Source organism: Pleurodeles waltl, chromosome 8 (genome assembly GCF_031143425.1).
Source record: "Pleurodeles waltl isolate 20211129_DDA chromosome 8, aPleWal1.hap1.20221129, whole genome shotgun sequence".
In the NCBI taxonomy this organism is placed as follows: domain Eukaryota; kingdom Metazoa; phylum Chordata; class Amphibia; order Caudata; family Salamandridae; genus Pleurodeles; species Pleurodeles waltl.
The window spans coordinates 708,404,770-708,432,723 of NC_090447.1; the positions used below are offsets into that span (position 1 = coordinate 708,404,770).

The following is a 27,954-nucleotide window of genomic DNA, read 5'->3' on the forward strand; positions in this document are numbered from 1 at the left end:
ACAGCTGCAACAATTTGTCTACACAGGATACCTTGCACTTCATGATCTTTTGCCCTTTTATATTGTTCCTAGAAAGACTTTTATATTCCAATACTGAAAACGCCAAGTTCGTTCGGCTCTTCTATATCTTCAACAGCTCCCGGGGGGACATTGTTAGGGCCTAGCCTGCGTCACATGCGCTTGTGCATGTGTTTCGCTTGTGAGACGCTTTAGTACATAGAAAAGGGCTCGGAGCCCCATCCATGTTACGTCAGTGTCTTTCATTGGTTCGTGGGCTTGCCTTTCAGAATCTGGTTGCTTTCATTAGTGGAAAGCATGAACACATCATCCCTTTTCCGGTGGTTAGCGCTCCTCGAGTGCAGCGACCAAGTACAGAAAACATGCGAGGCTCGCTGTTTCCCATCAGGTTTGTGCATGACTTTTTATCTTTTTTTCGCAGCGCAATCCCTCGCTTGTTCTCGACTGCCTTCTCCTTTCCAGGACAACAGCATTCTCATTAAATTTGTTTAACCTGGATAAACAACACCTGCACATTAAAGAAAACTCACAGCCATAACTTGTGCCAATGAAAACAGATCAGGGCCGAAAAGATAAATCATTCATTAATTAAAAAGAATGTATCACTGTCTAGTTTTATTTTTTGTGCAATATTAATTAAATCTCTCTTTGGTTAACCCCCGGGGACCAATCAACTAGAAACTAAACCAACTAGTAACCTTCTTGTCAAAAGAACTAAATTGAACTGTTTATGTGGCGGCGGCAGGTCAGCAGGCGCATTTATATGGTTTCAGCCACTTCTCAATCCCACTCCAAGGAAGAGGGCAACTGTCAATCCAGCAGAGTGGCAATCATTGCGGGGCTGCAGCCAAGCAGAAAACGGCTGTAATGAACAGGCCCAGCTGCCTCCTATCACTCCCTTCATCCTGCGCCTGAAAGTGCCCAGGCCTTCTGACCTTGCTGAGCAGAGACCCTATTATGAGGACATGATAGGCACCCCTGTCACTCGAAATCGCTGCAACAGTCGGATGCACCGAATCTATCATTCCGACAGGTAAACCTATGGATACATTATTTTCATGTGGCTTATGAGCCTGTTGACAGCCGTCAGGTGGTGTAGACAACGCAAACTGTGTTTTCAGGTGAACGGGTTTCATTGCCTTGGCGCCATTGTTAATGAACAGCTGCTAAAAGGAGGCTGCAGTAATGCTGATTGGTCACCTCTAGCAGACAATCCCTTTATATGATCTCCAGGCCATAAAGCTGTAATGCAGCCTTGGCATATGCATCATTGAAATCAATGTCCAATACTGTAAGCAGTAAATCCCCCGGATTCTTGCTTCGACAAGCCTCCCTTCAATGCCGTTCACTTAAAGCCACCAAGGGATAACTTCCTTCGTCAGATTTAAATATATAGACTGCGTAATAATAATGGACATTGACATTTCACATTAATTTGATAAATACAGTTTTATTCCTCAGCAATGCTGCATTAGACTAATTGTAGCGAGAAGGGTTTCCAGTCTATTAAAATGTTGAAACGTGGCGCAGGATGTTCATTCTCACTGCAGTCCACTTCATTGTCGGATTTTAAAACAAGGTTTTAATTGGTAAAGGGGTGAAGAAGTTTTTCAACTCCGCTGCCCGGTGCTATGGACATGCGCCCTATGCTTCGGATAGAAAGAGTTTAAAAATGGGTTAAATACAAGCTTTGCGTGCCTCCAGAGCAGGGTGCACTGAGAGCGAATGACTTCCAAGTCACCCTCTTGATTGCTGTTTGACCGTACCTTTACAATGTGCGCCATTTAAAGCCAGCGGAATCCAATCAATGTGTCAGGTAAATGGCTGCTCATCTGTCGAGATTAAGTGCTCGACTATTACCTCTGATTTAGTAGAATTCTCAGAAACTGGCACATTTCACTGAAGCCATTAGTAACACCTGGAATCATTCACATTAGTTTAAGATCTGGCCCCATAAATTTCCAGCCATTAATGATTATTCTGACTCCTCGGAATAGATGGCTTAACGTTTTTGATAATGAAAATATACATTCTGCAGTTCTTTCTTAAACCCACATTACCTTTCTAATGTACTTCATGGCTGATAGTAACAGGCGGAGTCATAACTCTCGCTGGGTTTTTTATTGTGCTGTAAAGTATTTAAGGTCTGTTGTAGTGTTTATTTCCCCAAAATGTAATGCTGTACTTATTTCGCTGTTTACAAAATAGCATTGAGGTCTGGGCATTAATTGGATTTATTCCAATCAAGGCGTTATTATGCGTAACTAGTATTATGTGCTTTACCATGGAAGCCGCTCAATTTGGTAATCTATGCGCTTAAGGAAACAGCAGTCCCAGTCACCGAGTTATTCTGCACAGGATAAAATAATAATAGAAAACACTGGGCTGTGAGTGGAGTGCATCAGATTAGTTATAGCTAAGAGGAATTATTTAAATGTCTCAAATAAATCTTTTCATTCCCTGCACATCCATCTCTTTTAAAAGCTTATTAAGGGGGCGTGACAGACCTGGAAAATGAAACACTAATTCTCTTCTCTGAAGCCTGAGTGAAACCTCCCAGGGGCAGCTAGTGTAGGTGTGCTACAATTCCGAGGCGGCCTACAAACAAATACCAGCTCAGATATGCCTAGCAAAACACTCTTGAAAATACTTAACTTATTAAAGGTGCCACACATAACATGTGGCCACTTGTCTGCTGTGCATAATTAGGGTCGAGCGCACAAGCGCTCCATCCCTGTTATAATCTCTCTTTGGGCTTTTAACCACGCCCATGTCACGCCTGTCACTTTAATTGGTTTGTGGGCTTGCCTTTTAGAATCCGCTTGCTTTTATTAGTGAAAGGCATGCATACGTCATGCTTTTTCCGGTGTTTAGCCCTCCTCGAGCGCACCGGCCTACTGAAAACATACAAGGCTCCATGTTTTCAGCCTATCATGGTAATTTAAAAAAAAAAAAATTACATTGCAAGAAAAGTCTGGTAAGGAGTTTGCAACGCTAATAGCTATAACTCGAGCAAATGCGAGACCCGCTGCATTACAAATGCTTGTTTTTCATGTTGTCAGTTTTTCGAGAGCTGTTTTGAGACAGAGGAACAACTGAGAATGGTGATTTTGTATGTGCTAGGGCAGCTATGTCTGTGTGGGGGGTTGTTTTTATGCCTGTCTTTTCGTACGCTTGTTTTAATTCATTTGTACGGTGGTCGCTGATTGATCTGAACTCACTCTAACCGTGTCTCACCTCTATTAATTTTTTATTAGTATCATGACTGTTTTTATCTAATTGTATCATTTGTTTTTGCTTTTATGGATTGAACAAAATCTGAATAAAGCTTATTTTTTACTGAATTGAATTAAAGATAAGTAAAAAAAAATCAGAACGTAGATGGTAGAGCCGTGGAGGAGAGTGGTAGGAACAATATGCGAAACCAAATAAGACAAGAAATGACACTGAAAAGAAGGCCTAAGTAAAGACGTAAAGATGTTTTAATACTGAAGGCATTCTCATGTCAGAATCACCAACATGTTGAATGAAATTCATCCTCCCATTCGTATTGAAATATTCGAGGATTTGGAAACAAAGTTAACATTATAACGAAATTGAGTCTACTTTTCAGGCTTCTTTTTGTCCTGCTCAACCACAAATGAATGAGTGAGTGAAGAAAAGTAAGTATATATAACAGTGCGCAAATATTACTTTGCATCAGTTGGTACAGCAAGATGGGTTGCCTTTCAATATACCCACGTGAGGGAAGTATGAGTAGGCTGGAAACAATACATTTGACAATGCAAAAGATCAAATATCTTACCTCCTATTAATCGGTGGTCTGAAACGGAACAGAAAAAAACAAAAAGGTGAAATTTATACATTATTATAAACTTGCTTCAGACATAAGTTCATTACATGCTTAGCTCTACTTATACATTTTCTTTGAGAATCATTCTTGGCAAGGAACAGGTTTTATAAGTCAAACTAAACATTTATTATAGTTCATTGTTATAAATGAAATTTTCAATGAATTTGCAATAATTCCTATGTCACCTTCTCTGACCCTGCAAAAAAAAAGAGCTAATTCCACATCCAAGATAACTAACCGCATTATTGGTATGTGAATGCACCTAAGAAATTTTTGACATGCTTGACTGGTTTCGTTTCATTTATTTATTTATACAGAAAAATATATTCCAGAAAAGCAAGCTTGAAAGTGCTTATACTATACAAACCAATTCATCTAAGATACATTTAACACAAACAATTATCCACCTCAAATAAAAGCAGTAAAACTTTCAAGCAATGTAATAAAAATATCTATATAAAAATAGATTTAGCTTTATTCTAGTATAACATGAGAGACAGTCTTAAAGCTGGTAATCGCAATTACATGGTATTGGCGAGAAGGTAACACTTTCCAGGGGACCGCTCTAGCTGCTCTTAGGAGCCTACCACATGCTTCAGGCATGTTAATCTTTTGGAAGCTAACTTAAGATCAGATGCTAAGTGGGTTTCTGTGGGAAGCGTCTTAGCTTGAAACCAGTCCATCAAATACACCTGATTAAGCCATGTATGGACCTTCATAGTAAGACCAAATTTAAAATAAAGTCGTTCCTTAATAGGAAGCCAGCAAAGTATTCTACAGTGCTTTGGAAAACCTTCATATTTTTAAGGCCCCAAAATACTGATGGCCCTATTTTGGGCGGCATGTAGCTTGTAATGGTAACATTGTATGATGTTAAAGTAGATAGAAAAGATATAAAAACAATTCTAGAGTAGACCACCGAGGGCATCAAAAGAATGATATGTGTAGGTGGAGTAGAGAAGCTACCTTTGACAGATGGTAGAAAAGCAAATAGACACCTCAAGCAACTGCAGCTATTTGATACCCCAAGTTCAATAAAGTGTCAAATAAAATGCCCAATTTCTAACAGCATGAACTTGCTCAGATAGTACGACATACTCCACTGGGCAGAACTACAGTTGGTCTACTAAATACCAAGGAGTAAAACGCTATTCTAAACCGTCATGAAGGCACAGTTGATTCATGGCCATCTATTGTCTTGTAGCCTTTGCCTTGGCTATGACTGCTGATATTCCGAGAAGGTCCAGTGTAATTACAAGCCTTTAGCATACATTTGATGCTGGAGACCAGGTGCTGCAAGCGGGCAGATGAGGTTGATCATGTAGATGTTAAACAATAAGGGCGAGAAAGCAAAGCTCTGAGAGGATCCATAGTCAAGGACAGGGGACATAAGTCTAAACTGTCTCACCTGGACAAATTGTGTTTTGTCTGTAAAAAACAAAATGATCAAATCCAGGGCACTGCACCCTCTATCCCACAAGTGATTTCAACTTCACACTCAGCAGACCATGCTCCACAATGTCAAAATCCACAGAGAGATCCATTATGAATAATGCTGCTGGTTTTCTCTTGTCCTGATGAGATAACAGTTGTTCACAGACGTCCAGTATTGCTAAATGCTTTCCTCCATCTAGAAATCAGCGAAAATGCAATTTTTCACTATGTAGTTCTGTACCTATTTTACTTTAATGGTTTCAGTAATATCAGCTAGAAATTGGAGGGTTGATATTGGCCTATAATTTACAGGCATTTTCGGTCCTAGTATGAGCTTTTTCACAAGCAGGTTTACTATGGCGATGGTTAAGGAAGAGGATAAACATCTTGCTATAAACAGACATTGATCAGCCTTTAACTGGTAAAACCTTACTTCCATGTCCAGTCTTTGATTTCTCACTTTCATAAACCAACGCGCAAGTTTCTATAAGCCAGTATTGGCTGTCCAAAATAATATGTCTCAACGTAACTGTAGGAAACTTAACAACAACCATACTTTTCAGTAAATTGCAACATGTATTGCTCTAAATCCAATTAATAAGGTAACTTTAGGCTCTTATTTTAATGCTGATTTGAAACATGCTCAATGCATCATTTATTTCTTATAACAATCTACAACCTAAATGTGACAGTAATGTCCTTCCTTGGCTTTAGTGGGTACTTTCAAACACGAATGGCATTTCCCGTCCAGAAAGTTTTTGTGAGTTTCTTATATACTCCCAATATGTGAGTAGCTCTGCCCGATAGTATTATGAGGTTCAACTAAATCTTCATTCATGCTTTTGAAGTGGAATAAACATATTAAAATAAATTACGCCCAAGCACCATTCTTTATACTTGCTACCCGATGCCTCCAAATCAGCCACACAGCAGCCACGACAAGCTTCCAAAAACAACACCCTGGGGTCATTTTGACCTCGGCGGTCTTTTTTGAAAACAGCCGAGGGACCGCCGTGCGGAAGACCGCCATTGGTGGCGGTTTGCCGCTCGGCCTATCATGACTGTTGGCAGCTCTCCGTCCTTTTACGGACGGAGAGCCGCCAACAGCCATACTGGCGGGAGGCGGGGAAGTGGAGGTTGCTCCACCTCCACCGCCACGGCAACAGAACACCGCCCAGAGAATCACGTCCTGTGATTCGCCGTGGAGGTGTTCTGTTGGCGGTGTGGTGTCGGCGGAGCTGCCCCCATGGCTCCCGTCCCCTCCCGGAGGATCATCGGACCAGGTAAGTCGATTGTCCATGAGGGGAGGGAGGTGTGGAGGTGTTGTGTGTTGTGTGGGTGCATGGGGGTGTGCAGGTGTGTATGTGAAGCGGGGGTGTAAGTGCGTGTATGCTTGCGGGGGTGTTGTGTGTATGGGAATGAGTGCGTGTATGTCTGTGGGTATGTCTGTATGGATGTGTGCGTGTATCTTTGAATGTGGGTGTGCATGTCTGCCTGTGTGTGTGTGTGTATGTAGGCATGTATGTTGGCGTGTGTGCGTGTGTAGGTGGTGCCTGCGTGTGTGTCGTGTGGGTATGGGTGATGTGATGTTGGGGATCGGAGTGGGGAGGGGGACCCTGCCACCTTTGGGGGGTGGCAGGGGTGGTGGGTGGGTAGGGGAGGGAGTCGGGGTCGGGGAGACCCGTATCAGTGCCGGGAAATAATTCCCTGGCACTGATAGTGCTTACCGCCATGGATTTCATGGCGGTTCAAACCGCTGAAAATCCACAACGGTAAGCCGGGTCAAAATACCGCCAGCGGTATAGTGACGGACCCCAGGCTGGAGACCCAGGTCTCCAGCCCGGCGGGCGGAACGGAGAACCGGCGGATGACCATGGCGGTAACCGCCATGGTCATAATTCCATGCAGTAAGACCGCCAGCCTGTTCGCGGTCTTACCGCCGGTTCTCCGCCTTCCGCCAGGGTCATAATGACCCCCTATGTCCCTTACGTACTTTATTCCTGACTGAGCCTCAAAATCAGACTCTTGGCTTCTGACACCACAATGTCGAAACAAAATTTCCTGCCTCTGCTCAGTGATTCGCTCTCCATTGTATAGTAGGTCGCAGAATGCTCCTAGATTCACACACAGTAAACCTTATCTTCGACCCCCTTAACATATGAGCTCCTGCTACACCCATCCTTAAAGAAGTCAGGTTCCAAAATCAAGTCTTTCCTTTACTCTCAACAGTTGCCCTGCAAACAGCTTCAACTGGACTGCACCTTGCAAACTTGCTCTGCTTCTTTTTCTAAACAGAGACACTCAACAAGAAGGGAAGCTGTGAAGGGCCCACCCATAACAGCGCCAGTAAATACACATTGCTCTGTTTTATATAGCAAAGTGTGTGATGCAATATTATGCTCTAAAGCGCGTTGCAACAAAGGCATGCAGTGCACTAAGCATAAGAGATGGCATGTGCATATATAATCTACAGATAATGGTATTTTGTAATCGCTGTAGTCATTCTTAGCAAAAGGTAGAGTAACAAAGCTAAAGTGCTAAAGTATCAGTTACTGTTCTTATGTAAAGCACTCAGATACCCAGTGTGCCTAGTCCACGCTATATAAAACCAAAAAGAGATGCATATTTTCTGACTCTCTATGAGCAGTGGAATTGGTACTCAAGAATCACAAAAACTGATCACTTTCCTAAATTAATCTAAAATATGTATTCATTTTGTTCCATCGCAGGAAAGTCACCCCAACGGCCACTGGTTCACCTTATCTGGGATCATATATGGCGGACGGGATTGCACACTACAGTTTCCATAAAGCACCGGAGCTTCAGCAGGACCAAGAGCAGCCATGCCAGCATTTGCCAGCAGTACGGGAAAGGAAGCCTTTAGAAAATGTGAGGTAGGGTAGAGGAATGAGAGTCTTCCGAGGGAAATCAAGGGCGAGGCATACAGATAATCTGAGACTGTGAGGCCACGAACTGACCAACACTCACAGAAAGAAGGGGAAGGGGAGGGCATGGAATTGAAAGGGCAGTAAAGGAATAATAGCAGTGTCACGCGCTTATAATCAAGTAAAAGTAAAATATTGATTGCCAACTTTTAACAACAAATACACCGTTGTAAATGAAGTTTTTGATTACTAGAATGAAACAGCTTGTTTAGAAAAATTATCTAAAAAAGGAAACATTTGCATTATGCAATATTTACCTAAATCTCACCACATGGATCTTTTTATATCCAGATAACCCCTCAAACACGTTTTGAACCTATAAAGAAAAAAAGAAACACTCCATTATGTAAACATTATCGATGTGCATTTATTTATATTTAAACAAGGACACCAACAGATGTGTCGAAATATATTGGAATACAGTGAAGCACATGAAGTAGTGCAATTTAGACTCCATCCTTTACATTTTGCCTTTAAGCAATAAGGCATTTATATTCAACATTATATTCACAGTGTTCCTTAATCATATTAATGCGTGTGAAACATTTGAGCGCATTAATGAAATGTAATCACTGCAGCAATTGAAGATTTATACACGTGTGCACTACTGCTTAGTTCAAAATGCTCACATGTATTCATTATTCATGTTTTATATTTACACTTCAAGTTATGTTAGCAAATGTAGACATGCATTTTTGTGCATGTGTGACCATACATTCAAAATGCACATTAAATACTTAGTTACAGTTAGCCTGACTATAGGCCTAATTTCTGAATGTATATTGCCCGGTCAGCATGTTCTTTCTTTGCAGGAGCATTCTCATGAGTTCATTAGGTAGAGAAAGGAGTATTGTTTTCCTTAGACGACTGATAGTGATGCTTGAGTAGAGAAATGTTGGCAAGGAGTTTGGAGACCTAACGGGCAGATTAAGCCTCCTATTCATTGTGTACAAAGAAAGAGAGATGTTCAAAGTTGCAGTAAGTGTTTAAGCTTCAGTGGGATGGGAAACCTAGGTGAAGTTGCAAATGTACTTCATCAGAAATTAATTGATTGGTTGCTGGTGGCATGGGAAAAGATACAAATGTTGCTGAAACGTGTGTCATTTTAACTAATGATCACACAGTTAGTAGTTAGGCTTAGACTTTCAGTGGTACAGACCTCTCTGCTTCCCTTTACTATTGCATGTGTGAAGCTTCATGCTAAACACGTATTACTTTTCCTGCAGACTTCTACTGAAGTCATTGGTATGCTGACACCTTCCCGCATTTCCTGAACTTTCCAAATTTCTTGAGATCCTATTCCAAAGCCATCCTAATTCCCTAATTTAGAGCTATGATTAGATGCCCTTATAGCTATTCTATGTTTAACAGAGAAAAGTAGAGTTTCTTGATGGGACACTTATTTCTTATTCTCAATTTCTGTATTGCAGTGGCTGTTACTGTTCCGAATCTTATTTTGCTACTATTGAACTTATTGAGATATTTCAACTTGCCAGCTTTATTGCTGCATCTTTTGAATATATTTCTGACGTGTCTATATACTAGACTGATCATTAATCTGAACCTTTTTATGGGTGTCAGATTGGCTTAACAAGTCGGAAATGTAGTAATGATGCCTACTTCCTCTAAATACCTCCAGTCAACTTGTAAAGGTCCATACGACCAATGGGGAAAAATCTTTGATGACTTTGCGGTTTACTTCCCTGACTGCTCTCATACAAAACAACTACATATTCCCAGTAATTCTTTGCTGATTATTTTAACTTTTCTATAGCCATCACATTTCAGAAATTTACTGACAGAGTTTCTTACAAATTACAGTCAGGGGTGTAACACTAGCCATTGCAGCACCGGTGGCACAGATTGGCCCCAACACTTCAGGGACCCCTCACACTTTCAGGAGGACCCCACTCAGCCAATGAATATCTGTGAGATATGACACTCCATGGCCCCTTTCCATATTCTGCACGGGGGCTCCATTATTTTTTGCTACTTGTTTCGAATCTCATCCCTTTTCCAATTTGAATGTAATGGATTAATATTGCAACGGGCCTCTTCATGAGCACATATGTTACATCAATAAATCAGCATACATACTTTGTTTTCTTTGTGTATATTAGGCCCAAGAGACATACTGTCACCAGTATTAACCGACCAGCTGAGTAAGCCACACATTTCAGCACCTTGTCCCAAAACTTGGAGTTCACAGAGAAAGCTGCACCATATGGTAAAAATCAGCTTCTATCTCTCCACACCTGAGATATGCAGTCACTGCTTCTGAGTACATGTGCCAAATCCTTTTCTGAGTCAAGTATGTGTGGTGCAGATAATTAAATGTTCTGTACTTCAGCCTAGAGTTTCTGGAACCACTTTCACATTACTCAAACATCTTGCCCATTGTTTATCAGATAACTCCTGATTCAAGTATTGTTCCCAACAAGTCTTTAGAGATCCCCCTTCGCTTGGCTTTGCTAATTTTGTTTTTGCTTCTCCTAGTTTGCTGCCGAACATGCACGCACATGCATGGCAACCATCTTGTAATGGAATTTCCTATGTTTTTTTAAAAATCCATTAGAAGACGACCTCTGTAAATGCACACGCATAGACGGTGACCACTTGTAATGAATTTCTAAGGTTTTTTTGACAATGATTTACAAAATGCTTAGTGGGCATGTTGTAATGAATTTTCTAAAAAATGTTAACGCATTTTCAAGGTGGCTACAGTGCGAGCACACAGCCTCTTCAAAATAGAGTGGCTTTGCGAATGCTTATGATGCCATTCACTGCATTGAAGTGGGGGAGTGAGAGAGGCTGGGGTGGGCACAAATACATCAACAGGGGGCAGAGAAGTGGACAGGCTACCAAAAGGAACTAATAAAGCCCAATATAACCTTTCAATAAATGCCATGGATTTACAAACATTCCACTCGGTCAATGACAACTCATAAAAAATTTCCAAAAACCAGTGGCTGAAGGGTTCTCATCAAACGTCTTACCCGTTTCAAATGTATTCATGTATGTTGTATGGCTGTACTGGTAACATGACGTCATCGATAGACAGCTACAGCTGATTGTAGGTATGGCCTAAAAATGAGTCAGATACCAAATTGGCCAAGAAACTAAGGGCCTGATTTAGAACTTGGCATATGGGATACTCTGTCACAAACGTGACGGATATCTCATGCGCTGTAGTAAGATCCCCATAGGAAAAAATGCGATTGTAATACGGCAGACGGGATATTCGTCACGTTTGTGATGGAGTATTCTCCTCTGCCAAGTTCTAACTAAGGCCCTAAGACTTGGATTATGAGAGGTCCAGGGAAGGTGAGTGTTTACCACACCTGTTAAATGCCTCTTGGGGTGTGGTATTTACCAGTTGCCGTAATTAACCCCTATTCTAACTTTTATTCTGGACAATTAGAAAAGAAGATGTGGAATTTAGTGTTTCCTGCATCTTATTCTAGATATGTTGGAATATAGTGCCTGTTTTTACCATCTGTGCTATTAGAGTCACATATGTGGCCTCTGGTACCCTAAATAGGCTACACAAGTGACAATAGTATGGGTAATCCTTTATAAATTAAAGCTCCTGCAAGTGAACTTCATTCATGCTGATTCTCCTGTTTTGAATGCCTAAATCTGGTATGATTTGGTGTTGACAATGATAACTTGCTGACATGATTTCAAGTGAATATGTTCTGTTTTTCAGATATACACACAACTGCAGTGCTTTTATCTACCAAAGCAGTCTCTGTTCTTGTGGTTGGGGTCTGTCTTGTGGGCCTTCCTTTATTGTAGAATATAATTACTTCAGAGTGGAACTTTAGTTTGTTGGCTTATCTGTCCACTTAAAGCTGTGGGCTGAAATACAAATTCCTTATCTTTAGTGACAGCAAACAAGGAGATGAAAAGCACGATCAGCAAATTAAAATAATTTATCAATATGTGCCTCAAACAAAGACCAGGGAAAAATCAGGAATTACAACAAAAGCAAGCAGCAGGGGAGTTAACATAAAAACAGAAAAAATTAGAATCAGCACCATCACTTTCAGATCTTGTTCAAATGTCTGGCAGTTGTCTACAGGGTAGTTTAGTGTGTTGCTCATCAAAATCGATGAACCATCTGAAGCGTGTTATTTGATATGCAATGTCTTGTACCATGAAATTAGTGACCTTCTAGGTCAATATTAGAACATCATTTTCTCATGATGCAAGGACTCACCTTACGATAAGATGGTGTCTTTATGACACAATGCTTCTGTTGAACTTGGCCCTTTTTCCAGGGTTATCCCAAAACGTTTTGTTTTTTTCCTCCTATTTTCCTGACCTGCTTTTGTTGGCTTTAGAACTCAGGGCATTTTAGCACTGCTCACCAGTGCTAAAGTGCATATGCTCTCTGTCTAAAATGTATTGGTGATCGGTTTCTCCATGGTTGGTACATCTGATTTACTAGTACACCCTTAATACAGTGCACGGTGTGTGCCCACAGCCTGTTAATCAAATGCTATTAGTGGGCTTGCAGCACTGATTGTATCACCCACATGAGTAGCCCTTTAAACATGCCTTAGGCCTGCCACTGCAGTGTCTGTGTGTGCAGTTTTAAACTGCCAAGTTGACCTGGCAAGTGCACCCACTTGCCAGGCCTGGACCTCCACTTTTACTTCATGTACGTCCCACCTAAAGTAGGCCCAAGCAGCCCCATGGGCAGGGTGCAGTGTAATTAAAAGGGAGGACACTTAGTGGTGTGTTTTACATGTCCTGATAATGACATACTGTTAAATTTGTTTTTCACTATTGCAAGGACTATCTCTCCAGTAGGGAAATATGGAGATTGCCTTGAAATATCTTTTAAGTGTAATTTCCCATTAGGAGCAGATAGATATCTTGAGTTTGGTGTCTCTGAACTCACTATTTAAAAATACTACTTTTGGTGAAGTTGGTTTTTGAATTGTTAGTTTGAAAATGCCACTTTTAGAAACTGGGCATTTTCTTACTTAACCAGTCTGTGCTTCTGCCTGTCTGAGGAATAAACATCTGGGTCAGTATGACAGTTGGGCTGTTTGTACATTCACTCTAGGCAGCCACACAAGGGGCGCTGAGATGTGCCTTGCATATCCTGATGGACCATCAACAGGCTGATGGGTGTTCTTGAGCTAGAGTGGTGGGAGGAAATGACACTTGCACCTGAAAAGGGTTGTGCCTGTACTCACACAATGCAGTCTCCATCTCCCAGGAGTGTTTTTTGGGCCAGGGCAAGAAAACTCAGGACTTCTCTTTGATTTTTGCCTACTTCAAAGACAGAAATCGGTATAAGTACTGGGCATCTGACACCACATAGTTAGAACACTTCTGGACTGAGGACATTCTGTGAGGAAGAAGAGCTGGGCGCTGTTGGAGGGACTGCCACTCTTCCTGTTGCTTTGGTGTGCTAGTCTGCTGTTTGCTGCTTCTGTCCTGGGAGTGAAAGGACTGGGCTTTGCTGTCTACATCCTGCTTTCCAAGATTCTCCAAGGGCTTGAACTGAGCCTGCCTCCTGTTAGGAAGACCCAGAGTTATCAAATACTTAATCTGCCAGTGCCTAGGCTCTTCTGCTGAGAGTCCTGACTTGCCAAGTGATGTCAAACCCAGTGTCTGGGCCCTTGGAAGTGTAAGCTGCACAGTAAGGATCCGACATATTGCTTTGCTTTTCCAGTGTCTCACCTCCCTTGTGGCAAGCATCGTCTATTTCTGATGCATCCCAGGTACTTTGTGCTAAAGTGATACAGTCCTTGATTCCTACAGTTTAAGACTCATTTACATTTTTAGAGAGAGAGATTTTTACTTGTTTATATTGGATTTGTGTTGTGTGGGTCTTGTTTTATTCAGCTAAATATTGGCTATTTTTCTAAACTGGTGTGGACACTTTTTGTAGTGTTTTCACTGTGTAACTGTGTGTGTATACAAATACTTTACACATTGCCTGCGAGATAAGCCTGACTGTTTGAGGCAAACTACCAAGGAGGTGAGCAGGGGTTATCTTAGGTGTGTGACTCCCTTACACTGACTAGAGTGAGGGTCCCTACTTGCACAGGGTGCAAACCCCTTCCAACTTGAGACCCCATTTCTAATTGCTTTCGTACACACATATGTGACTTCAATAGCACAAATGGTAAATAAATTAAAATACTCTAGTTGCAAAGGTTACTTTTGTTGCATGAGCAATTTTGTCTTTACTTATCTCTGCATAGAAAAACGTATAAAACACTAACGATCATATAGATTCCAAAAAGTTTGATTAAATGTGCATTAACAAACACTCAACATCCTTTGTTTAGTTGGGGTTTTCTCTGTTGAAATGACCAAATGAGTAGAGAATTAAGAACTTCTAAAATGGCAATACTCTGATTCGAAAGTAGCAGTTCGATTTAAGTGACCACTAGTATGAGTTCGTATATGTAAGATTAAGCTATCCTTTCTACACGGAGTTTTTAGGGGCATGTTACAACTGCAGACTCCTAGGCAAGCAAATCAAAATGGGCGTGCTCAGTATTTCGGGGCAGAAACGGTTTCTTGCATTTCTGACTCATTTCAGTCCCTATCGCATCAAGTGACAACCGAAGAGTCTAATTGTCAATGCTTGAAATGTAAAGGCTAATTTTTAAGGCATAATATACATTGAAACCTTTAAAAAAGCTTTGAAAAGCGTTTTCCTAAATGTGGAAGTCACATATGAACATGACTCCCCCCGACGGCAAAAGATGAAAAGAAATCTTTTGAGAGTGATTTTTGAAAATACAGTTATGAACATTGCAGCCTGTACCATTTTGTTTTCGATAACGTTACTGTTGGCCTGTTAGCTTATTTTGCTTTAGGGAGCATACATTTTGCACACATTTTAGGATAATTATTCAGGAATACATACAGTGAGGCACAGTATGTACGGGTTAAACATTTTGGCTAACATCTGTCTGAGAAGTCTCCCAAATGCCACGCAACATCTGCACATGAGCGTTTCTGCTATAATCTTCAAGTTGCCTGTCCTCTGCTGGCCCATATGAAATTGTATCCTTGGCTGCAAGAAGCACAACAAATTTCAACATCTGACTCAGAATTGAGTCTTGGATCTGTCCAAAGGAAATGGAATTAGCATTTGTCCCTAAAAAGAATCATCTATTTACATCAAGATGGAAAAGGAATAAACATATAACAAAGTGCGGTCTTAGCAACAGGTGAGGGTTTGGGCACATCTATTGTCACGTTTGATACTTCGCAGAAAGACAAGTGCTTAGAAAAGCTCAGCCCCACGGATGCGTGCATCTGGAATTACCTGCAGGATAATGATGATAAGGAGCCAGAAATTATTATATTGCTGCAAATAGCTGAAAAGCAAACTTTCCAGGATATGACCGACGGAAAAGCATAGTCTGAATGACCGTTTATGGAACTTTAGGACCTTTTCTTGTTCATACGTATATCAAACTTTAAATTCATTGGAAAAATATGTTTTGGAAGTGAGGAACTGATTTTCTCAGGACACGCCTGGACTATTTGTTTTGTAGCTCAATTTTCCCACTGGTGAAAAATACACGTCCTTGGATGGCACTTCTAATAAGGAAACATGTTTGCACTAACATGAAAAGGAGAAGGCATTTCCTAGCATGTGTCCATGCACTATAATGACACAATGATCATCTTGCAAATAGCTTTTCTGGTTCACCCTCCATTGTGTATACTCCCAAGAACTACATGTTCAAAGCTGTTTGGTGCCACACTCTGTAAGTTTATTTACAACCATAGACACAGCAGGTCAAAGATATCTGAAAAACAACCAGTGAGCTTTGGAAAACTGAGTACAGTGACTTACCTATAAACGTGAGGTATCATTCTTCTTACCTACTCTATTTTGGGATTGTCCCTGCTTCATATTTGCCAGTACCATGCATATAAGTGTCATACTCATACTATGACGTGATATTACAACAACGAAGTGATACAGCAACTCTGTCATGTAAGAGGTGTGAGGTAAATTCTCCATATGTCCATTCTGGAAATACCCATACGGGCCATCTTTCTACTCTACTCTATGTCAATGACTGAGGGCTACTGCTGATGTTCCTGTGCAGTCAAGATTCAAGCTCATTGGACACCAAAGTTCCCAGACACCTGCAGAGACTAGTTCCACACACCAGGATTAGAGACAGGCTGCCTAAGGTAGTGACAACTGCCTATATTGTGGAGATGGTTTTGAATCTGCCTAGCAAATTTGCCGATTTGTTAAACTTTTTTATTAGTTTGTTGCTACCTTTCACCTTATCATACGTGCCAGCCTGGCACACGCTAGGATAGCCAGATACAGGGACCTTTGCAGTCTAATTTGAGACCCAATTACTCCCAGGCTATCATACCCGTGTTATTCTGGCTTTCTCTACCATACTCCCCAAGAACCTCTACCATACTCCCAGTGTGCACGAACAAAGTGTGAGACACTGTCACCTTCATGTACATTTAACCCCTTAATGCTGCAGATACCACTGTTTGCTTTTGCTGTTCTTTTTAAATGGTCACACACAGCTAAGTTACCAAGCACCTTTCAATAAAACTGACATAAAGTGCCCTGCTTGGTGGGAAAGGTTTTAATCTCTATCATGATTAACAGGGTCTATATGCATTAGCTGTTTGTAAAACTTAGGTAACTATATATGTAAATATATTCCAAGTGGAACTGCTACATAATTTGCTGGTGAATAATCATATATATATATATATATATATATATATATATATATATATATATATATATATATATATATATCCGAAACTCCGCCATCTCAGTGAACAGAAACAAAGTCACACTCACATTTCCAGTGTTTAATTACAAATTTCACAGGCAGCAGTGACCTCAAATAGCAGTAGCCTTACGCGTTTCGGTCCTCCTTGGACCTTGATCACAGATGAAAACAAGTCCTTCTTTCCTGTTGTGGCTACTTTTAAATGTTACTTTGTCCATTCAATTGGTGGCTAATTCAGTGCATGCTGGTCCTAGTACTGCAAAATTATCATTTTCCTCCCTCCAATGAGTAATGCTTTACATTTGATTTACATTGCTCTTCATGGCTTTATACTGAAGTTAAAATTAATGACATTGCATCAGTTGCACCCAACTAGGAGGAAACGTGAGGGTACCAATCAGACTGAACCAACAGATGTGTTTACTGTGGAGGACTTACAAGCATTAAAGTTATTGCAGGAATTGGACAATTTGGTACCAACGAGTTCTGGAACTACTATGGAAAGTACGGTTGAGATGTTAGAGAAAGTGGGCATTCCACGAAGTAGTGGGAAAAGATAATTTTCAAATAAAATCACGGTTCATTCCAAAAATGCCCCATGACACAATTGATTGCTTCCAGGATGCCCCAATTATAGGGACCTCAAATCCCTAACTGTACAACAAACATTGAAGGGGACTAAAAAGAGTGACAACATAACCAAGGAACAGTGGCAAGCTATTCTACCTCTCAAAAAATGAGGCCACCATACTCATTAAACCTCCTGACAAAGGCAGAAACATTGTGTTACTCTCAAAGGAGCAATACCAACGGGAAGCTCTGAGACAATTAAGTGATAAACAATGTTATCAGCCTATAACAAGGGGACAGTATGTGGGTAGCATACAGTCTTGTCATGCATTGTTGGAGTTTTAGAGAGATAGAGGTATGTTAACGGAAGAGGAATGTCGGGTTTTGAAAGTGGAACATCCTCTTATTCCTACATTTTGTCACATACCTAAGATCCACAAAAATGATAGAGTTCCACCAGGGTGGTTAATAGTCTCCTCAAAGGGAAGCTTATTAGAGAATGTTTCCGTCTTTGTGGCTCATTTTCTGTTTCGATTCATGAATGATCTCAGCTCCTATGTTAGGGATTCTACAGACTTTACAATGATTATTCAAGGCATAGAGTGGGATTATTCAAGGCATAGAGTGGGAACAAGATTTTCTTCCGATCATGCAAGACATAAAAAGTTTCTACACTTGTATTTCACATGATTTGGGCCTTCAAGCTGTGGAATTATTTTTTAAAACAAGACCATTGTAGTATTTTGAACATAATGCCATGATTTTACAATTGATTTTGTTCTGTTTGCATAACAACAATTTCATTTTACCAGGACAACTGTATCAGCAGAGGCAGGGGACAGTGATGGGCACGTGCTTCTCACCCAGCTATGCGCACCTTTTTGTAGGCTGGTGGGAGAAGTACGTGGCCTGGGTTAAAGAAAATTATCTTTGGATGGAGCAGTGAGTGCTATGTGCACATTACATAGATGATTCATTCATTATATGGAGAGGCTCATTGGAGTCTGCAGAGGCAGATATTAAGGTGTTAAACACAAGTTCCTTTAATCTGAGATTTACAAGTCAGAAAAGTAAACAAGAAGGTCCATTTCTTGATTTACTAGTGTATGTTCAGGATGACAGGCTACATACAGCGCTGTATAGAAAGCCCATGGCAGGGAATTCAATGTTACATGCCAAAACTTCTCACCCAAGTACCTTGATTAACAGAATACCATATGGGGAGTTATTACATTTCAAACACAACTGTTCCTCTCCTAGGAAGTATGACGAGGCACAGAGGGAGGCTTTGAGGAGATTAAGGTCCCGGGAATATTCCACAGCAAAAGTTTACAACAAGCCATCCACAAAGTACATCAGGTAGATAGGCAGACACTCTTGACCAGTAAATCAAATTTTGTCCCAAAGCAGAAGGGAAAGGGTGAGGTTAGATTTATCAATCATTTTTCCAGTGCCTCACAATGCTTTCATCAAATATTGAGAAGAAATTGGCAGATTCTCATTATGGATTTGGTCATAGGGTCTAAATTGCCCCCGGGTCCACTGGGTTCTTACGGGGAGAGCATCTTGCTACGTGACCTTCTGGTACACAGTCATTATGTAGAAAGACCTATGCCACCAGCCAGGATGACATGATTTTTTCCCTGTACTAACTGTAAGGCTTGTAAGCACAGCCACAAGGTGAGGGACTTTGATGTACCAGGATGCAAATCAAAGAAGAGGATTACTAAATTCTTAAACTGTTATTCTGAGTATGTGGTATGTTGCCTCACTTGTCCATGTAGTATGAAGTATATAGGGAGCACCACACATTCTGCTAAGAAAAGAGTATTGGAGCACATGCAACCCATACTGAACAATGTTGTGACTTATCCAGTGGCTCTGCATTTTCAACAGGTACACAATAGCAATAGGTTTCTCTTAAGTTTCTTTTGCATAGATCGGCTTGGCAGGGATGAAAGAGGGGGTGACAGGACACAGAAGCTTAGACAAATGGAGTCCCGATATATTGTAGAAATGAAAACCAGAGTGCCATCAGGTTTGAACTTTGATGAGGGGCTATGGACACATATAGGTTGACTGCAGATTTAGCCGGTTGTGATATATAGGGCAATTTTGCCTATCCATGGCAGAATGCAACTGATGGATGTCATGCGTTCATTTGAGAAATGTTTGGTGACCGTTAAACCATTTCCTGAAAAAGAATAGGCGCAGATGACACACAAGCAAATGAATAGTTGCAATTGATGGATTTCTTTTACATGTATGTGCGTAGTATTTTAGGATTTGGATGTGAATTTTCAACTCAATGGTATTCCTATCTACACCACACCACTATATGCTACTCCATTATATGCCACCCAACTCTACAACACTCCACACCACTCCAGTCCATGCTATTCAACTCTAAACCACTCCACTCTATGCCATTCCATTTTAAGTCACACTACTCTATACTACTCCACTGTGTAATCCTCCACTGTAAGCAACTCCACTCTACACTATTCAATTGTACGCAACTCTACTCTACATGACACTACACTTTCTGCTATTCCACTCTATGCCGCTCCATTCTATGACACCCCACTCTTTGCCACTTTACGCTGTTACACTGTGTGCCACTCCACTCTATACCACTTCACTGTACACTACTCCATTGTACGACACTCAACTGTGCCCCACTCCAGTTCACACCACTCCACACCACCATAATCAGTGCTATTCCACTGTATACAACTAATCTCTATGCAACACTGCACACCAGCCCACTCTACGCCAGTCCATTAAACACTATTGCACTGTATGCAGCTACATTCTACACCACTCAACTTTATACGTTTCAACTGTACGTCACTCCACTCTACCCAACTCCATTCTATGCCCTTCCACTGTATGACATTCCACTGTATGCTACTGCATTATACCCCACTATGCTGTACACTGCTCTACTCTATGCTATTCCACTCTACTATACTCCACTTTATGCCACTCCATTCTATGCCACTCTACTCTATGCCACTCCACTGTACGATCCTCCACAGTAAGCTACTCCACTCTACACTATTCAACTTTATGCCACTCCATTCTATGACACTCTACTCTATGCCACTCCACTGTACGATCCTCCACAGTAAGCTACTCCACTCTACACTATTCAACTGTACGCAACTCTACTCTATGGCTCTACACTATTTGCTATTCAACTCTATGCCGCTCCATTCTATGACACGCCACTCTTTGCCACTCCACTTTATGCTATTACGCTGTATGCCACTCCACTCTACACTGTTCCACTGTACGCCACTTCACTCTATGCCACTCTAGTGTATGCCACACCATTGTATGTTATTTCACACTACCCCACTCCACTCTACACCACTCCACTGTACCACACTCCACTGTATTCAACTTCATTCTACACAACACTGCACACCAATCCACTCTACGCCAATCCATTATACAATATTGCACTGTATGCAACTACATTCTACGCCACTCAACTTTATACGATTCAACTGTACATCACTCCACTCTACCCAACTCCATTCTATTGCCTTCCACTGCATGCTACTGCACTATACCCCACTATGGTGTACACTGCTCTACTCTATGCTATTCCACTCTACTATGCTCCACTCTACACCACTCCACTCTACGCTATTCCCCTCTATGCTACTTCACTCTGTCACTATACTACATGCCACTTTACACCACTACACTGTATGCTATTCAGCTCTATATCACTCCATTCTACAGCACTCCAGCCTATGCTGCTCCGCAGTATGCCACTACAATCTATGCTTCTTCACTGTACACTTTTCCACTGCATGGAACTCCATTGTACGCCACATCTACTCAAAGCTATTACACTGTAAACCACTTCACTCCACTCTCCCTTACTCTACTGTACAACACCTGTTGTATCTTATTCCTCTGTAAAGCACTCCAATGTATGCAACTGCACTGTACGCCACTGCACTCTTCACTATTCCACTGTGCAACCCTACACATTACCTCACTCTCCTGTGTGCCTCTACTCTTTACAGCATTCCACTTTACGCCTCTCTACTCTGCTATTGCACTCTACACAGCTCCACTCTACGCCATTCCAGTCTACTGTATTCCACTGTATAACACTGCACTTCAACAAACTCCACTCTATACCACTCCATTGTACACTATGCAAATGTTCACCACTCCAAAGTACCACACTCCACTCTACTCCACTACACTGTATACTATTCTATGGTGTGCCGCTCCACTGTACCATACTCCACTCTATTCCACCCCTCTCTACTCAACTCTACCACACTTCACTCTATGACACTACAGTGTATGACACTGTTCTCCATTCTACTGTACAACACTCCACTTAATGACACTGCACTCAACAACATAAAACTTTATACTTTGAAATACATTTCTAAAGTTATAGGAATACCTTACATTTATAATTTACTTTCTAGCATTAAATTACTATAATTTTATTCATTAGATACAAACCAACCTTAAACTGCAAAAAAATTATACATTCTAAACTTATACCACTAACTTATAATTTATATAACACCTTCAAAATATTTGATCTCTAACACATCCATACACAGTGGGCTGGATTCACAAAGAGCCTCCACAGTTGTGGCGGAGTTTCCACATTTGTGGCAGAATCTCCTCAACGAGAATTTCAATTCTCATTGTGAAGATTCCACCCTGAGTGTGGAGACTCCACCACAACTGCGGAGCCTCCGCCATGACTGCGGAAGCTCTTTGTGAATTGGCCCAGTGCATTGAACTCGGTAGCCTCACTACATTAACTATAATTCATGCCTTCTCCATGCACTGCTTTTACCCTATGATACTATTTTACTTATAACATCTAAAATAATAGCATTTACAAGAACATTTATGACATCACAAATCACATCAATTGTGAGAACGCAGTGTATGGTAGAGTGGTGAGTTGTAGTGAGGGAGTCTACTATACTTTAAATCGAGAAAGTATTATTTGTTGATCCTTTTTATTGATTTAAATGTTAGTTTTTTATTGTGCAACTGTTACAGGTAAATTAAATGGGACTGTTAGAAACTGACTTGCTGTACTGACTGGATACATTAGGAGCTCTCTTGACCTAATGTTAATTAAGTTTTAGGCAAATATGCAGTTGTTTAAACAACCTTGGTGATTTCAGAAGATGGAACTGGAATTTGTGAAATAAAATATAATCAAGGTAGCTTCCTATAAGGTATTACGAACAGTGTGGTAACGTAGTGTTGTAGGGTGATTGTGGCATGATATGATCTAGCACCAGTGTCTGTAGTCATGCATGCCTTATCTCACTCAACTTCTCTGCTAGTATCATACGTGTTTGCTTAGTGTGGTTACTACAGAAACTGAAACATGCACCAAATGAAAAGCAGAACATAATACCTGAGAAACGAACAGTTTGGAAAGTTGCTGATACTCCGCACTGGCCTTGTCACTCAGCTCCACCTTATATTTTTCTCCAGGAAGGTAAATGCTGAATTCAACCATTTGCTCTGCTATCAGCTTCACTGGCCTTTGGGTCACCTGCTCAATCTCATTGTTTATCTGTTAAAAAGTAGCCAGGGACATGCGTTGACCTCTTTAATACATTGTAGATACACATTTAAATTAAAGTAGCAATCAATGCAATTATCTGGGGTAAAAAACAAAGTTTGATATTTTGGGTGTCTCCTTCACATATTTTTTAAATTTTCAGCAGCCTCTGTAAGCATTCTGTCAAATTTGCCTTCTTCTTCCGAGCAAGGATGTAAAAACATGATGATAATTTGCTTGCAGGCTGTTTTTGCCATAGAAGCATATATTACATTCATTGATGTACTGTTGCCATCTTGTAGTCATCAGTTCTTAATTTCTTCAACTATCTAAGTGTTTCCCACCGCAATCACTACCCCAAAATTTGTAAAGTTTGTAGTTGCGGCGACATGTCAAAGATACCTCTTCTAAACAGTTCTTTTTAATGGGAGACAATAAATTGACTATTGGGAAACAACGCTCAATATATGTAGCATACTATATGCTGAGGGCACAGAGATATTGGGAGGCATCTGTAAAGAGAGCCTGTATTTGGACACAGTTCATAAATCGTATGTCTGTATAGAACACATACATGAGAAGTGTGTTTGAATGCATTTTGGTGCAGGATACAGGAATCTCAAAAATATGTGCCAGCACAATACAAAACTGCCACGAACGTGTGTAGAATCTGTGTTACAAGGTTGTGCAGAAAAACGTTACTAGGATAATCAGAATCAGAAATACATAAATAAGAGATTGGTATCAATCAATCGTGGCTGGCAACTCGGCATGGTGGCGGGGGAAGGGGGGGCAAACAAATGTGTATACATAGAAAAAAACTAATTTGGCAACACTAAGCAACAGTATCAATGCACATTTCCTAATTTACCCAAGTATAAATGCTGTTAGGTAGTGCTCATACACTAATGCACATCGTTGTCCTGATGTGATTTCCGTTTTTTCAAAGAAAAGACCGTAACAATAGAACCAAACAAAATGTACTAGCGGAGCACAACTATTTTTTTCTTTCTTTCTTGTTTCTTTTTTCTAAAGTATTGATAATCAAAAAGTCAAAAAGTCAAATATGACTATATAATTAGTAAATTGTGATAGACTGTCCACAATCCATATACATTCATATATTATTAACCTTAAGCAATGTAGGTTCTCATAATTTTATATAATGAAAATATTTATTTCAAAAATTGGTGACAATGATAAATAACATACAACACTAAACCCCTACAGTAGACAACCAACCAACATAAAAGACATAGGTGGTCATTCCAACCTTGGCGGGCGGCGGTAGCCCCCCGCCAGGCTGGAGCCGCCAATCGCCCGCCACGTAGCCAAAAGACCGCTGCTGGCATTCCAACCTTCCCGCTGGGCCGGCGGGTGCTAACCATGTTAGCGCCCGCCGGCCTAGCGGGAAGGTGGCCTGCAACACAGAAGCCGGGTACGAATGGAGCCGACAGTGTTGCGGGCGTACGACGGGTGCAGTTGCACTCGTCGTGCTTTTCACTGCCTGCTAGGCAGACAGTGAAAAGCTGCCCGGGGCCCTGTTAGGGGGCCCCTGCACTGCCCATGCCAGTGGCATGGGCAGTGCAGGGGCCCCAAGACACCCGTTACCGCCAGCCTCTTCTTGGCGGTGACAACCGCCAGAAACAGGCTGGCGGTAAGGGGGTCAGAATCCCCATGGCAGCGCTGCTTGCAGCGCTGCCCTGGCGGATTAGCCCAGCCGGGGGAAAAATGGCGGGAAACCGCCGGCCTCGGTTTTCTGACCGCGGCTTTACCGCCGCGGTCAGAATGGGCTTGGAAGCACCGCCAGCCTGTTGGCGGTGCTTCCGTCATTCGCGACCGCCAGGGTAACAAATGACCCCCATAATGTAAATAGATACAATAAAAGTCCATAATCTAACACAGAAATGAAGTATGAGTCAAAGGGCCGGATGATATTTTGTCGAATCCACATATAACACCAGCCAACATGTGTTTCGTCCACACATTGGACTTCTTCAAGGCTTAATCTCTCCATTTACCACTTGTATCTCCAAATGATATTCAAATCTCTATGTGTATATATATATAGATATATAAAAAATAAAAAAATTGACTTACCTCATCAATGCGCTGCTCCTGCGTCGCCGCCGTCGCACTCCAGGCACAGGCTCCCAGTCTGCCCTGTGCCAATCATGACGCTGATCAAAGCAGCATCATGATTGGCTGGAGCGCCCCGGATAGGCGCTCCAGCGCCGACTGGGAGCCTGTACAGGCTCTCTCCAACTCAGCACCAAAGTGCCGGGTTGGAGAGAGCCCTTGTGCACATGTATGTGTGGCCAGCCCGAGACGGCCGGCCAAACATGCATGCGCACTGAGGAGAGTGCTCTGTGCACTTCTCTCACGCTCGTCACCCCCATGGCCCTGCCCCTTTAGAAACAAAACGTCAATAAACAGTGTTTATTGTCGTTTTGTTTCTAAAGGTTGCAGCTCCTGCTGTGCTGGCGGGGGCGATGCTCCTCCGCCCTAACGAAGGAACCACCTCTGGTATCAATGTAGAGCCCTTGATGGAAGGATTACATATGAAGAATACATGGTTTGTACCGAGAATTGAAAAGGAATGAATATAGTAATGGTGTGAGGGGACAAATTTGAGTGGGGGAGGTGCCGTCTGTTTGATCAGGAAATAAGGGTGCATGTGTGCCAGATTGCATGAGAACATATTTGGAATGAAGGGAGCGCAATATAGAAATGAGGGAGAAAAGTAGGTTGGTAATCTTGCAATATTTTCCATTGAAACAAATTAAAGTTTATAGAACCCCTATCTATAGTAGGACCACATTTGAAATGAGTATCAGGTACAACAGTAAAGATGAAAGAGATATGCTTGGACAGAAAAAAAAAGTAAAGCAACTTTTAAAATGATTGTAAAATTAGTTTTGGATATTTACCTGAAAACTCAGACATGGAGAAAACTAGCACCTAATAGTTCCTGCTCACTTCAAGCTCTTGATTACCAGATGTGAGCATACAAGAAGCATATGGAATTCTTCTTGTTCTTGTGATGTAATGCATATTGTTAGAAATTGGGTTACTGGTTGACTTGGGTGTGAGTCCAGGTCAAGCAGCAACCACAGTCTTAATTAACCTGTGCTCATCCCCCTGGTAGCTTGGCACAGAGCAGTCAGGCTTACCTTTGTATAAAGTGTTTCTTCAACACTTCAAAGAGTAAAACAGTGAAACCACAACACAAAAATATCCCACTTTAGTTTAGGAAAATGGAGCAAAATTACATAAATAAAACAAGACCAAAATGACAAACATCCAATCAGTAGAACTAGAGTTTTGAATGTTTAACAAAGAAACTGAAAAATAGCAGCTAAATGCATAAAGCACCAACCAAGGATATTTGGTCACACTGGAGTGGGTTAAAATTGAAAGTTTACGCCGACCGCAGTGGAGAGTGAGGTAAATACAATCCCAGATTAGTAGTGCTGAAGTTCTACCTTCACAAGTTTTGTGTCAAGAGTCCCGTTCGCCTGGAAGAAACTAGCTGGGAGCAAGGACAGTATCGCTGGCGATGGTTGGCGTGATGCTAGGAGCAGGCCAACTGTCGCAGAGGGGCAGGCTGGAGCTTTGAGCTGGCGATCCACACTGGTGGATGATGCTTGTTGTGTAAAGAGACAGATTCACAGGCTTCTTGCTGATTTTGCGTGCAAGCAGTGCAGTTCTGGTGTGAATGGGCCCATTTGCAGTCATGAAGAGCCAAAAAGCTTGGCTTTAAGCACTTGAGAGCCACAACAAGTGCCCAGAACCTGAAAAGCACCTTTTAGGGGTCAGGAACTCATTGACGTTGGGGCAAGGAGCTGTAGGGAGTCTGTTCTGTCCCTGAGGCTCAGATCAGGAAGCCAGCAGACTAGTCCTTTGAGTCACTCCGGGGTCTTGGGTTAAAGATGGAGGTGCAGTTCCAACTTTCTAAAAGTGGTATATTTAGAATTGTAATTCAAAATCAGACTTCACCATATGTTAGAATTGTTTTTTAATTAGTATTCTAGAAACACCAAACATGAATCAATTATCTCTTCCCAGTTGGAGGTTACACTTATAAAATGTAATAAGGCAACTCCAGTGTTTTCCTATAGGAGAACAAGGCTTTGCAGTACTGAAAAGCAAATTTGAGAGCTTTTCACTACCAGGACATGTAAAATTTAAAAGTACATATACAGACCCCTATCAGTGCCAGGGAAGGAATTCCCTGGCACTGATAGTGTCTACCGCCATGGTATTCGTGGCAGTACAAAAACCTTGAAAACCATGGCGGTATGCAGGGTCATTATCCTGCAGGTGGACTAGTGACGGCCGCCGGATTGGAGACCGTTGTCTCCAGCCTGGCGGTCATTACCGCCGTGGCAGACGGTGTGGTACATTGGCGGTTTGGCATGTGCCAAACCACCAATGTCATAGTTTGGCGTTAATTACCGCCAGCCTGTTGGCGGTGCTATCGCCAACTTAACACCGTCCGCCAGGGTTGTAATGAGGGCCTTATTCTGTGCTGTTCCTCAATCTTACAGCAACTTTCGGAAAGCGAAGTACATTAACAAGTATTTGCAATGCAATGGGTCTCGCATTTGCTTGAGTTAGAGCTATTGGCGTTGTAAATTAATGATTGGACTTTTCTTGCCACATAAATTGGTCCACCCTGCCTCATAATTTGGTCTTTTCCTGCCACCTAATTCCAGTGGCCCTGCGTATAACTAAAGCACTTCCATTTACCTTCTTCCTCTATCTGCAGGCAAAAGTGAAAATGTT

The 27,954-nt window shown here is 41.5% G+C and overlaps 1 protein-coding gene across 1 annotated transcript in view; it reads right to left on the minus strand.

Annotated features, from left to right (window-relative positions):
- Positions 1-27,954, minus strand: part of IMPG2 (interphotoreceptor matrix proteoglycan 2) — a 658,631-nt gene that overhangs the window by 237,624 nt on the left and 393,053 nt on the right. Inside the window, exons 9-11 of the mRNA XM_069203500.1 lie at positions 23,017-23,178; positions 8,508-8,566; positions 3,824-3,841 (exon numbers count right to left, since the gene is read on the minus strand). Of these exons, the coding sequence (XP_069059601.1) occupies positions 3,824-3,841; positions 8,508-8,566; positions 23,017-23,178 (239 nt within the window). The remainder of the gene's footprint in view (positions 1-3,823; positions 3,842-8,507; positions 8,567-23,016; positions 23,179-27,954) is intronic.